Source organism: Ranitomeya variabilis, chromosome 2 (assembly GCF_051348905.1).
Source record: "Ranitomeya variabilis isolate aRanVar5 chromosome 2, aRanVar5.hap1, whole genome shotgun sequence".
NCBI lineage: Eukaryota > Metazoa > Chordata > Amphibia > Anura > Dendrobatidae > Ranitomeya > Ranitomeya variabilis.
Window position 1 is genome coordinate 223,772,136 of NC_135233.1, and position 14,324 is coordinate 223,786,459.

A 14,324-nucleotide genomic window follows, 5' to 3' on the forward strand; every position below is an offset into this window, starting at 1 on the left:
GCGTTGTCAGTCGGGGGCGTGTCTCCACATATTCTGATACTGTCCAATCAGCACTGCAGGCATCAGTCTATATAGGGAAACGCCCCTTCAATGAGATTTCAATGGTAACACCCACTTGTCAATTTATTCATAAGCTGCCAGGAGGAATAACAGAGGAATGGCAGAATATAGAATTATACAAAAACATAATCTATTTTTCTGTGTCATGGGGAATATTACAGAGTGTAACTCGGGGTAAGTACTGATATTATTAGAGTCCAGAGCTGGATTTATAACTCCGTCCTAGTGTGTCAGCCATGTTTTATTAACCCCGTACAACCACGTTGTCCAAATATGCAGAAAAAAGTTGTACAATTGCTTAACTGGCAATTAACAATGAAGGAATTGCTCCCAATGACTGTATCAGTGATATATAAATATGGTAAGAAAAGAAACGTTCTGAAAGTTCACAACCAAGTGCGTCTGCAGACAAAGCTGACACTCACTTTCGGATTTGCATGGCCTCCTGGTTGTCAGAGCGGAAGAATTCGTAGTTTTTATAAGTCTGCACGGCCTCCCGGCGGTACTGTCCCACATTAAATACTATGGAGAGAGAAGACAAGTCAGCGCGGAGACAATAAAGGAAGCAAAGGTGTAGTCATCATTCAGGGAGAGGACGGCCGGGCTGAACGTCCTAGAATAATATCCTCGGTTGTCAGGCGTTATAGGACGTCACCAATTGCTCAACCTGAAATTTCAGAAATTCAGGTTCCACTGCAGCTACATCCAAGATCACAGTAAAATCTTCGGATACCCTGCCTCTGTTGCTCCTATTGGAAATGTATGAACAACTGGGTGTTACCGGTTGCTGCACATTGCCCAATCAAATCTGAGTGTTCCAGACCATAGTGACACGCCCCCAAGGTACAGGGCACAGTGGTAACGCTCAGTTGTCATCTTCTTCTAGATGTCTAGATTTCCAGGAGGAATAACAGAGGTACAGTGTCTCCAGAAGTGTTACTTCTCGTAGAATATAGGTATTGATCAAAACAGATATGTCAGGAGTGGTGAATCCTGGACTAACATTTTCTGGGATGCCTTAAATCTAACGTGACTATGTCCCCGTAGGTATTTGTATGTCAAATTTAATTATTGTAGAATGGAAACTTCTCCAAGTTTTACTTAATTTTTCAGATTTTTCTAAATTTGCTTGTTGACATATCTGGAGGCCTAAAGGGGTATCCGGCCCCGTTCACTTCTGCATCAGAGGCGAGTAGTGCCGATGACATTACGACCCCGCAGATCTGGGCAGACGCATGCACGTTCAGCCGGTACTGTTCATAAGGATAAGACACGGGCGAATGTTATGGAAGGTGCGTGGGAAAGTATCACCTCCAAAGTGGAAGTTGGTGCTGCTGAAAAACCCCTTTAAGGGTGGCTTCAAAAACTACATCTGCAGTGTAATTTTTTTTTTCTTTTGCAGCAATTTTCCAAAATGCTGCATTTTTACTCCTATTTCCTGGAAATGGCAGCAAGAAAAAAAAAAGACGCAAATTGACTTTAGGAAGGGTACCTTTTATTTATTCCTTTTACTATGGGTGTTTTTTAAACTTTTGGAAATATAATTTTTAATGTCTTAACCCAATGGGGTTATCCCTCGAAAAACAATAATCCATCACCGTGTATGAATGTTGGGGCTCCCCCACTTTTGGCAGACCCAGACCGGGAGTCCTGAGTACACCCCATCTCTCCTGGATTCCTCTTCACTGCATGATCCTAGCGAGGTAGAGAATGAAATGAGGAGTGGTCATTGCTGCTCCATCCCATGTCTGTGGAGCTAAAGGAAACCGTAAAGAGATAGACTTGGTAGTCCATCAGCCCCATATACATTCGCTGGTCCATTTATACTCTACCTTGCTATCGTGTTGCAGTGAGGCAGATCGTCAGGGCTGAATACCACAATCTATTCTAGTGAAGCTGGGGGAACTCTGTGGATAGGTGATAATGTCCTCCTTAAAGGGAAACTTAGTGAGATTTTACTACTGAAACTAGTAGTACAGCTATATAGGTCTTAGTACAACAATAAAAATGATACCTATCTTGTAGTAATCAGATGTGCCAGTGCTGAGATATCAAGCTTTGAAATCATATGCAAATTAACCAGGAAGTGCATTGAGAGCAGAATGTATCAACACGCCCCCAATGCACTTCCAGGCTCATTTGCATGTGGCTTTTTAGCTTGATATCTCAGCGCTGGCACATCGAATCACTACAAAACAGGTATCATTCTTCTTGTTGTTCTACAATACATACAGCCATACTAATATATGCAGTAGTAACATTGTCCCGAAAGGTTCCCTTTAAGTGTCACACTCTTGTTATAAGAAGCCAAATATCTGATTATTCTTGGGACTGTGAAAAACATAGGGGAACGTAAGGTGATGGAAATGAGGACGGTGGCACCATTCCACTGGTGTAGACGTTTACCTTTTGTTGGGGTTCCAATCCAGTTGAGGTAGCGGGTGAGTTTCTTGGAGATGTAAGTCTTTCCTCTGGCAGGGAGCCCCACCATGATGATCATCGTGGGGGAGTTGGTGAACTGAGGTATAGAGGCTGCAAAAGACGGATGAGGATCTTAAATGTTGGACAATCAAATATGATAATCGGCAAATATTCACACATAGTTTTTCATCAACGAAAGGCTCCCAGAACTTGATGACAGGAGCCACAACTCCCTAACATTTTATTCGGTAGGGGACATGGAAAAGTAATTTTTACTGATACTCAATGTAGAGGGAAAAAAAGGTATTAGAAAAAAAAAAATCTGTTTTTTTTTTCTTCCAGAAACCGCTCAGTCCCAGACAACTTTTTTTCGCTGAACCCCTACACTGATTCCCAAGAAGTTGGAGGTTCCTTGGAATAGTGGAAAAGGTCAGTTTCATTGAATAGTGGAAAAGGTTGAGTTATTTATTTCCAGTATAGAAAATACCCTAATGAACAGGTTATTTCCATTTTTGCAAGTTATCGCCTATCTAAAGGATAGGCGAAAACTTGCTGATCACAAGGGCTCCAACTATTGAGACCCTTTCCGATTCTGAGAACAGGGCTCTAAAATGACCCACTCCAGGAACAGCAGATAAACTCCGATTTAAGAGGATAGCAGCTGATCTGTGATTCTCAGCAGCAGATGCTACACATTGACCTGAGCTGTTCAGCTCCATTCATTCTTTCATCCAGCTGTCGAAGAAGCTAATCACTGCTGATCAGTGGGGTGCCGGGTATTGGACCCCTTCCATCTGACGTTAACTACCTATCCTCAGAATATATATTTTTTTTATTTTATTCCTCAACAACCCATTTAAAGAGGCACCATCACTTGCTCAAATAAATTGAGCAAAATCCCTGAGCTCCCCTGATTCTGCCATTCTTTTCCGTTTTGTGTTGCGTCGCTCCATTGCAGAGATATTCATATTTATTTCTTTTGGAGCACAGAATGTGAAATTTCTACTTGCAGGCCAACTGGTCATTTCTTCAGAGTTTTATCTCTGTGCTTTAACCGTTTCCTCCAGGATGGTACCAATCACAACTCGGAAGCTGATCTAGCAGTGTATCAGGCTATGATGCTCCCTGTAATTGGCAGTGTCTGGGAAGAAGGGGTGAAAGTGCACACCTCCAGAGAAGACTGAAGAAACGCCCAGTTGGTCTGCAAGCAGAAATTTCACATACTGCTTTCCAAAAGCAACAAATGTAAATATCTCTGCAATGGAGCGACGCAACGCAAAATGGAAAAGAGTGGCAGAATCAGGGAAGCTCAAGAATTTTTACAAGATATTTAACTTATCTTTTTTTTTTTTTTTTTTTTTTAAAGCAAGTGGTGGGTCCTCAAATTAACTGCATAGGAAGGAGCATTGGACTGCACTTTCTACACAGAAGAAAAAAAAAATAAAAACCTTTACCATGGCATAGGTTTTTTTGGTGGACGCACGTCCTGACAATTGTCCAAACTGTGGCCATTTCTGGATATATAGTACATAAGTGTATTTGCCGGACAGTAACCATAAACGTCTACTTGAGTGGCAGATAAATACTTTATTTCTTCTGATTATGGCTATTGTACAACTGGAGTGAGCACAGTGACCATGGGCACCATGCCATCTGCCATGCTGGTGAATAGGGATGGCGTTCTTGTTAATGCCAGGGAGGTCTCATTCTTATGCGCAGCAGTAGCATTCGAAGACTTGCTGCCATCTCCAGCTGGGCTGTATGCCCAATACAACTGTGCCAGCTTCTAGAGCTTTAAAAAAAAAAAAGGGTATGAGGCAAGCCGAGCGTGTAGGCTACATTGCTTATACTTGAACAAGTTTTTTTCAAAACTGTCTGGGGGCATTTAGAGATGGTTTTACCCCTTATTTTGCTATTTTCAACCATCACATGCATGTTCATTTAGGCCGAGCGTGCATGTGTTCTCAGACTGCTTGCTGCCAGACATCTCTTATCTCATCGTATCAAAACAAAAGATCAGACACGTTGAAATTGACATGTATGATCCTTCTTTTTCATGATATCTGCTTCCAGAAAAAGTTTCAGGAGACCCCCTCATACCCACTGCTAATATGTGTAGGGACTTTTAGGCCGGGACTGCTACCTATACAGAAACCCCCTTACAAGTGTGTATTAAGGGAAGAAGGGGGAGAGTCCTTTTCAGGACCCCACTATACCAGCACCATGGACAGAGTGCACAGGGGATAATCTGGGTTTATGATATACGATTTTGACTTTATAGTATGAAATATAGGAAATTAGTACAACCCCGTACATAGGATAGAGATAAGAAAAACGTCCGTGACCTCCAGGTCTCAAAGTCCCAAAAATTTATTTAAATAAGGTTAAAAGAAAAAAGGTTTGTGTGTTTACAGAGCTTGTGAAATGTGCCGCAGAGATCAGCAGCTCCGACCGTGGAGTGTAATGTAAATCAGAGGTATGTGGACGACAGGGCGAAACGCCGCACACAACGCACGCCATGTGACATCTCAATAAAGCCTCACGGAGATCCATACAGGTCATAGGAAAGTTTTCAGCCGCTTGTTGAAGGGTGACAGGTTTATGGCTCGGCATTACAGACGCCCGCAAAACAATCAAATGTTTTATTATTGGATGTCCCATAAACAACATATTGCACGTATGCACAGAATAAATGTATGAGCACGGAGGGTCCCAAAGTCTATTGTGAACGGAGCAGTACTGAGCATGTGCGACCACCGCGCTATCAACTGTCTATGGGACTGGTGGTCGCAATTACTCACTACCGCTCCATTCATTCAAAGGTCTCAGTTTTCAGGAATCGATGTGGATCTCAGGATCTGGACCACCAGGGATTAAATACTTATATATCTTTTGGATTAAGGATAAATGTTTTTTTGGACCTGAGATGTACTAGATATTCCACATTATCTGACAGTCATAGAAACTGTAGGATTAAATCCAAAATAAAATGTTAGAGAAGTCATCTAATGGCAGACTTTGGTTGGATCCCTATCGATTTGATAGCAATGTGACCCCGATCGATTATGGGGTCCTACGTTCAAATCACCAAGAACAACATCTATAAGGAGTTTGTATGTTCTCCCCGTGTTTGCGTGGCTTTCCTACTACACTGTGCTTACAATCAAGGGTAAAGGCAAAGTATAATCCACAAAATCTCTCACTGGAGAGATGTACTACTTATTTTTTCCATTAAAAAAAAAAACAATGCCCCAATCCGTAAACCATTTATAGTCTATCACAAAGGCTTGAATGGAGGTCTAACCATGCAAAAAAAAAAAGTTAGGACAAAGATGTCCCTGTAATTCAGTAGGGGTGTGCTCATTACAATCCATCCGCCAGAATTAGCTTTTATTGACTAGTTAGTGCGTGCCATAGGCGAGGGGTAGGGTGGTCCGCAGTGACCGATAATTGTAGACTGTAACTATAGTATAAAATGAGAAATATGAAAAGATACATTGAAAAGTCTCCAACATCTCAACAGCGAGGATATCACTATAAACAGGAATTCAGGAAAGGAATAAGAAATCATGAAAAGCACCCCATCACTGTAAGTGGTTATCCGCCTTTACAAACATTTTTTTCCCTTTAAATGCATATATTTTAGGCTAAAACTCATTTTTGCAATTGGGTTTCCTTAAAAATGTTGCCCTGTTTGGGCTTTACAGGCTCTTTGCTTCCTGCCATGTTTTGTTTTGATGTGCTCTGTGGTCATAAATCAGCAGGGTGAAGAGCTCAGAAAAAAGTTACAACCTCTCTGATCACAACAAGCTCTCTGACAGATTATCAGTTAACTAATTCTGCAGCCAGCAATAGACAATGCAACACCGAGACTAAAGAAGGCAAAAGGTGCAACATATTTACTGAAAATGGTTTGTTTCCCAGCATATTGTACTTTGATGTGGTCATAAATCGGCAGCAAGAGGAGCCCAGAAAAAAAAAGAGTTACAGTTGTGGCCAAAAGTATTGACACCCCTGCAATTTTGTCAGATAATACTCAGTTTCTTCCTGAAAATGATTGCAAACACAAATTCTTTGTTATTATTATCTTCATTTAATTTGTCTAAAATGAAAAAACACAAAAAGAATAAACCTAAAGCCAAATTGGATATAATTCCACACCAAACATAAAAAAGGGGGTGGACAAAAGTATTGGCACTGTTCGAAAAATCATGTGATGCTTCTCTAATTTGTGTAATTAACAGCGCCTGTAACTTACCTGTGGCACCTAACAGGTGTTGGCAATAACTAAATCACACTTGCAGCCAGTTGACATGGATTAAAGTTGACTCAACCTCTGTCCTGTGTCCTTGCGTGTACCACATTGAGCATGGAAAAAAGAAAGACCAAAGAACTGAGGACTTGGGAAACCAAATTGTGAGGAAGCATGAGCAATCTCAAGGCTACAAGTCCATCTCCAAAGACCTGAATGTTCCTGTGTCTACCGTGTGCAGTGTCATCAAGAAGTTTAAAGCCCATGGCACTGTGGCTAACCTCCCTAGATGTGGACGGAAAAGAAAAATTGACAAGAGATTTCAATGCAAGATGCGGATGTTGGATAAAGAACCTCAACTAACATCCAACCAAGTTCAAGCTGCCCTGCAGTCCGGGGGTACAACAGTGTCAACTCGTACTATCTGTCGGCGTCTGAATGAAAAGGGACTGTATGGTAGGAGACCCAGGAAGACCCCACTTCTTACCCCGAGACATAAAAAAGCCAGGCTGGAGTTTGCCAAAACTTACCTGAAAAAGCCTAAAACGTTTTGGAAGAATGTTCTCTGGTCAGATGAGACAAAAGTAGAGCTTTTTAGGCAAAGGCATCAACATAGAGTTTACAGGAGAAAAAAAGAGACATTCAGAGAAAAGAACACGGTCCCTACAGTCAAACATGGCGGAGGTTCCCTGATGTTTTGGGGTTGCTTTGCTGCCTCTGGCATCGGACTGCTTGACCGTGTGCATGGCATTATGAAGTCTGAAGACTACCAACAAATTTTGCAGCATAATGTAGGGCCCAGTGTGAGAAAGCTGGGTCTCCCTCAGAGGTCATGGGTCTTCCAGCAGGACAATGACTCAAAACACACTTCAAAAAGCACTAGAAAATGGTTTGAGAGAAAGCACTGGAGACTTCTAAGGTGGCCAGCAATGAGTCCAGACCGGAATCCCATAGAACACCTGTGGAGAGATCTAAAAATGGCAGTTTGGAGAAGGCACCCTTCAAATATCAGGGACCTGGAGCAGTTTGCCAAAGAAGAATAGTCTAAAATTCCAGCAGAGTATTGTAAGAAACTCATTGATGGTTACCGGAAGCAGCTGGTCGCAGTTATTTTGGCTAAAGGTTGTGCAACCAAGTATTAGGCTGAGGGTGCCAATACTTTTGTCTGGCCCATTTTTGGAGTTTTGTGTGAAATGATCAATGTTTTGCTTTTTGCTTCATTCTCTTTTGTGTTTTTTCATTTAAGACAAATTAAATGAAGATAATAATACCAAAAAATTTGTGATTGCAATCATGTTCAGGAAGAAACTGAGTATTATCTGTCAGAATTGCAGGGGTGTCAATACTTTTGGCCACAACTGTACAAACTCTGATCACAACAAGCTCTCTGACAGATTCTCAGTTAACTAATTCTGCAGCCAGCAATAGACAATGCAACACCGAGGCTAAAGAAGGCAAAAGGGTGCAAAATATTTACTGATAATGGTTTGTTTCCCGGCATATTCTACTTTGATGTGGTCATAAATCAGCAGCGAGAGGAGCTCCGAAAAAAAGAGTTACAACCTCTCCAATCACAGCAAGCTCTCTGACAGATTCTTAGCTAACTAATTCTGCAGCCAGCAATAGACAATGCAACACCGAGACTAAAGGCAAAAGGTGCAAGATATTTACTGAAAATGGTTTGTTTCCCAGCATATTGTACTTTGATGTGGTCATAAATCGGCAGCAAGAGGAGCTCTGAAAAAAAGTTACAAACTTTCCGATCACAACAAGCTCTCTGGCAGATTCTCAGTTAACTAATTCTGCAGCCAGCAATAGACAATGCAACACCGAGACTAAAGGCAAAAGGTGCAAGATATTTACTGAAAATGGTTTGTTTCCCAGCATATTGTACTTTGATGTGGTCATAAATCGGCAGCAAGAGGAGCTCTGAAAAAAAGTTACAAACTTTCCGATTACAACAAGCTCTCTGGCAGATTCTCAGTTAACTAATTCTGCAGCCAGCAATAGACAATGCAACACCGAGGTTAAAGAAGGCAAAAGGTGCAAAATGTTTACTGATAATGGTTTGTTTCCCGGCATATTGTACTTTGATGTGGTCATAAATTGGCAGCGAGAGGAGCTCCGAAAAAAAGAGTTACAAACTCTCTGATCACAACAAGCTCTCTGACAGATTCTCAGTTAACTAATTCTGCAGCCAGCAATAGACAATGCAACACCGAGGTTAAAGAAGGCAAAATATTTACTGAAAATGATTGTATACATGCATTTAAGTATTTTGCACACCAGTTAGACCACCGGGGACATGTTACCGGTTCGTCCTGACACTCAGCGCCATCATGTCACTCCTGTAGGGTCAGATTAATATTTGCCAGGAAAAGCAAGGAGCACAGACAAGGTGATTAGGAAAGCGGCTTCCTACTTGGACCTCAGAGTCCCCCCTGAGAAGTGTCCCCAGCCCCAGGGTCAGGTATGGGCCAGTGCACTTACATCCTCTCCTCTGCTGCAGCCTCTCACTCTGGTGAGGGATCCATATTTTCTGTAGCCTGGTCTGCTTCAGTTCCCTCAGCATGTCAGCCATCTGCTGCTTCTGTGTCTTCAGTGCCTGAGCACAATCTGGGTCGGTGCCCTGGGTCTGCATGGCCACAGATGACCTAAGGGGCTGGCACCTGATGTGGCCGTGCCCTGTGTGTGGGGCACCTCGTGTACCTTATCTGTAGGAGCAGCTAGCCAGCTGTGTGGACTGAACAGTCACTCCACTCCTCCTCCTGAACTAGAAACCCTGCCAAAATGGGAGGGACCCATAGGGACCATCCCCAACCCAGAGGAGGCCTGGAACTAGAAATGTGAACACTACACTGGATTCATATCCGCCATTCACAGGTCAATGGAGTGCAAGCTCCTCGGAACAATGGCCTAACTATGGCCAAGGACAGAAGCGATTCACCTCTGCCGCCTAGGACAGATTGTACATGTGGAATTACTCGGTTTGGGAAAATCTTCAAGTGACCCAGATTATCACCCCCCCCAAAAAAAATGCAATGAGTCGATTAAAATCTGTACTGTACTGTAGAAAAACACAGCTACTAATCCTGCCGACATTTGTCACAACTTAAAATAACAAAAAAAAAGTCAAAAAGCAAAGAAACAAACAAAAGAGAGAGAAAGAAAAAAATCCAAAAAGAAAAACAAAACAATGAAACAAAAAAAAAAAAGGAAGTGAGAAAGAAAATCAAACGGGTAAAGGAGAACAAAATAAAATAAAATAAAAAATCGAACAAAAGAAATAGAAAAACAAAAAAGGGGAAAAAAAATGTGTGCACAAAATTGGTTCATGGCATTGTAAAAGAAAACAAAGCACAGTCAGTGGGGTGCCCACTGATGTCAGTCCATGCCCTTCCCCCGCCATGTGGTGCTTTATATTCCAGTAGTTACATAGGACAGGCCTTCAGCTTTGACAGATGGTAGTGGACACGATGCGACTATTGGGGGTGACGTGGGTACAGTCGCACACAGATTCAGATGGTACGGAGCTTTAAATTACACTTAATAATATAAGTGATTGGCTGCAGTCTGTAAAAAAACAAAACTATGCTTTACTCACCTTCTTCAGGTCCAGCTCTGTCTCCACCGCTGCTTCCTCCATCTGTTATTGTTTGCAGCGCTGACGTCACGTTGACTGCACGGTTGCCAACCGGTGAGCTCGACAGTTTATTCCGTCAACTCGGGCAGACCCGCTGAGCTCATAGATTGATAGATTGGCTGCAGTGTTATCAAAGTGAGGCCAGCGCTGTAGACAAACAGACACTGGCAGCAGCAGAGGAAACACAGTGCTAGACCAAGGGAGGATGAGTAAAGCACAGTTTTTGTCAATCTGCAATCAGGTGACGGGGGTTTTCCAAATCCAGAAAACCCCTTTAATGTGGCCGTATACTGCTGGATGAGGTATATAGCGCTGTGACAATGGGTAGGCATCTGCCTAGGGCTCTATGACCTTTAATGAATGGCTAGAATTGACGCTCAGATAATGGGATATAAAGTACAATACTCGGCAGTGACCACTAAATGTTCGCCCCCGTCCATTACTTATATCTGGCAAATGAAGCCAATAATATCTGATCGGTGGGCATGCCAGGTGTGTGACCCCCAATAATCTGATATTGATGACCAGGGGCATAACGATCGCAGTCGCAGAGGGTGCTACCATGATTGGGCCTGTACGGGATGGGGGCCGCCGATGCCAGCGCCTATTTCAGCTAAGGTGTTATTGCTGCGCAGAGACCCACCGGCTCTGTGCATTGCAATACACGGCGTCGGCCAATCAGAGGGAGCGGAAGTATGGCAGCGAGGACATGAGTCAGCTGCAGGCTATACAAGACAAGGACAGCTTCTTGGGAGTGGAGGAAGGGAAGGAGAATCATTTATGAAAGGAGTTAATGTTTTTGAAAAGAATGGTAGAACGGATATTATGCCAGGAATGGGCCCAGGATGGGGCTGTTAGACCAGGAAGGGGGGCATTATACAAGGAATGTGCCCAGCAAGGAGGACATTACACCAGGATGGGGATCATTATACCAGAGAGGGGCCCAGGATGGGGCTGTTAGACAAGGATGGGTGCATTACACAAGGAATGTGCCCAGCAAGGAGCACATTACACCAGGATGGGGATCATTATACCAGTGAGGGGCCCAGGATGGGGGTGTTAGACCAGTATAGGGGGCATTACACCAGGATGTGGGACATTGTTACAAGAATAAGTCAGGATGGGGGACATTATTAGAGTAAGGGACCCAGGACAGGGAACATTATACCAGGAAGGGGCCCATGACAAAGGAGCATTATACTAGGAAGGGGCCAGAAAGGGGGACATTATATCAGAAAGAGGCCTGGAACAGGGGACATTATAATAGGAAGGGGCATAGGATGAGAGACATTATTACAGGATAGGGGCCAAGGCAGAAGACATTATTACAGAAAGGGTCCAGGACTGGGAAAATTATTACAGAAAGGGCCTAGAATGGGGAACATTATTATAGAAAGGGACACAGGATGGGGGACATAATTACAGAAAGGGCACACGATGGTGGAAATTATTACAGAAAGGGCCCAGGACGGGGGACATTGTTACGGGAAGGTGCCAAGATGGCGACATCATTAAACAAGATGCGGATTCTAGGGCTTGTGCACACTTTGCGGATTCTTCTGCGGATTTTTCCGCAGCGGTTTTTGAAAATCTGCAGTGAAAAACCGCTGCGGTTTTCACTGCGGATTTTCATGCAGTTTCTTCTGCGGATTCTTCTGCGGGTTTTCAACTGCACTTTCCTATTGGTGCATGTTGAAAACCGCTGCGGAATCCGCAGAAAGAAGTGACATGCTCCTTTTTTTCCACAGCGGTTCCACAAAGAATTTTCCGCAGCATGTGCACTGCGGTTTTTGTTTTCCATAGGGTAACATTGTACTGTACCCTGCATGGAAAACTGCTGCGGATCCACAGCGTCAAAACTGCTGCGGATCCGCAGCAAAAACCGCAAAGTGTGAACGTAGCGTAACAGATTTTTTTTCTAACGCTACATGTGGTTACACCCAGTTTTTTTCTTAATACTATCACACCCTGATGTCTTACTGGCAACACATTGTATTGCATAGTCTAAGGCTACTTTCACACTAGCGTTAACTGCATTCCGTCACAATGCGTCGTTTTGCCGAAAAAACGCATCCTGCAAAAGTGTTTGCAGGATGCGTTTTTTCACCATTGATTAACATTAAGCGACGCATTGTGACGGATTGCCACACGTCGCACCCGTCGTGCGACGGATGCGTCGTGCAGTGGCGGACCGTCGGGAGCAAAAAACGCTACATGTAACGTTTTTTGCTCACGACGGTCCGCTTTTTCCGACCGCGCATGCGCGGCCGGAACTCCGCCCCCACCTCACCACACTTCCCCGCACCTCACAATGGGGCAGCGGATGCGCTGGAAAAATGCATCCGCTGCCCCCGTTGTGCGGCGGAGATAACGCTAGCGTCGGGAACGTCGGCCCGAAGCACAGCGACGGGCCGAGCCCGACGCTAGTGTGAAAGTAGCCTAAGATGTAGCAATATTTCCAATAGAGAAAAAAAAATTAGCCTGGTAGGAAATAATTGTTACTGGATTGATAAGATTTTGCAATGGTTTCTAGGAAAATCATGTTCAGAGGATTCTAGAGAAAGCGGTTATTATGACCTTCATCCCATTGCCGCAATTAAAGCTGCACCCGCTGTGTCTCAGATCTTCTCCTCTTCCATCATCTTAATGACCCAGTCTCCCTTACCAAACTTAATTGGGGTGATAAAATTAACCCATTAACGACCTATGACGTACATTTTCATCACAGATCGATAAGGAATATATGAAGCCAATTCAGGAGCTGAGACCGCACCACACCAAGGCAGATGCCGGCAATGTTACGTATCCGACATCTGCCTGCCATCAATCAATTTAAACAACATGATCCATGATCGCTGGGAACAATGGATTACCACAGTGACCAGAGCCCTGCTAAAGGCCCCTTCACCCGTCACCGCCAACTTGATCTTCCCGTGAAGCTCATCTCCATAGTAGAACTGTGGTTTCACTGTATACCGCAGTGCTAGAATATCATGGACTTGCAGTACATATAGTAGTATAAGCGATCGCGCGATCATGGGTTCAAGCTCCCCTTAGGGGACTGAAAAAAAAAGTAAAGGTTAAACAAATTGTAGAAAAAAAAAAACAACAGTCACATTGCTGCACCTTCAATTGTGATTTTGTCTGTGTTTCACTGTAAAACATAATGTTATTAATGAAGGAGCCGCTCACCAAATTCATACGAGCCCTTAAAAAGGTCTTTTATAATTAAAAGCTGTATGGGGGCAAATGATCGTTGGGTCCCCATACAGTCTGTATAGTGACAGCAGGACACAGGGAGATGTGGTGACAATTTTTTGGCCTGTGTTAAAGATGTGATCAGCCCATAAACAAGACTATCATTTGTTCGTCAGCTGATTGATGCCATATTTTCTCCAGTCAATGATCGGCGCGTCCGACCGATTATTGATCACGTATAGGAGAACCTTTACTTCCACTCTTACCAATGCACTTAAAAAAGGACAAACCACAATGAGGAGATCCCAGCGGAGGGGTAAGCACAATCACATGGCCCGTGACATTTGGCATAGTCCGCATGTTGCCTTCTCATTTCCTGCATCCTGAGCCTCTACTATAAGTCATTCCTGCAGCAGTCCTGTGTAAACAGGTCACCTAGCTCAATGGGAGGGACATTGCCCCCGTACATGTGTGTCCTATGTAAGCAACTACTATAACCACAGGCATTGGACGTGCCCAAGGTCTAAGCTCAGTAACTAAGGCTACTTTCACACTAGCGTCGGGCTCGGCCCGTCGCTGTGCGTCGGGCCGACGTTCCCGACGCTAGCATTGTCTCCGCCGCACAACGGGGGCAGCGGATGCATTTTTCCAGCGCATCCGCTGCCCCATTGTGAGGTGCGGGAAAGTGCGGGGAGGTGGGGGCGGAGTTCCGGCCGCGCAAGCGCGGTCGGAAAAAGCGGACCATCGTGA

The 14,324-nt window shown here is 43.9% G+C and overlaps 1 protein-coding gene across 5 annotated transcripts in view; it reads right to left on the reverse strand.

Annotated features, from left to right (window-relative positions):
• Positions 1-14,324, reverse strand: part of PFKFB1 (6-phosphofructo-2-kinase/fructose-2,6-biphosphatase 1) — a 724,603-nt gene that overhangs the window by 697,669 nt on the left and 12,610 nt on the right. For 2 of the 5 annotated variants that reach the window (XR_013221158.1, XM_077283751.1), the window contains exons 1-3: positions 9,224-9,516; positions 2,467-2,592; positions 486-582 (exon numbers count right to left, since the gene is read on the reverse strand). Coding sequence is in view for 4 of the 5 variants with exons in the window: in XM_077283751.1 (XP_077139866.1) it covers positions 486-582; positions 2,467-2,592; positions 9,224-9,374 (374 nt within the window). In the remaining variant the exon portion in view is untranslated. Of the gene's footprint in view, positions 1-485; positions 583-2,466; positions 2,593-9,223; positions 9,546-14,324 lie in introns of those variants that run through there. The other 3 variants (XM_077283752.1, XM_077283753.1, XM_077283750.1) reach the window with 2 other exon arrangements.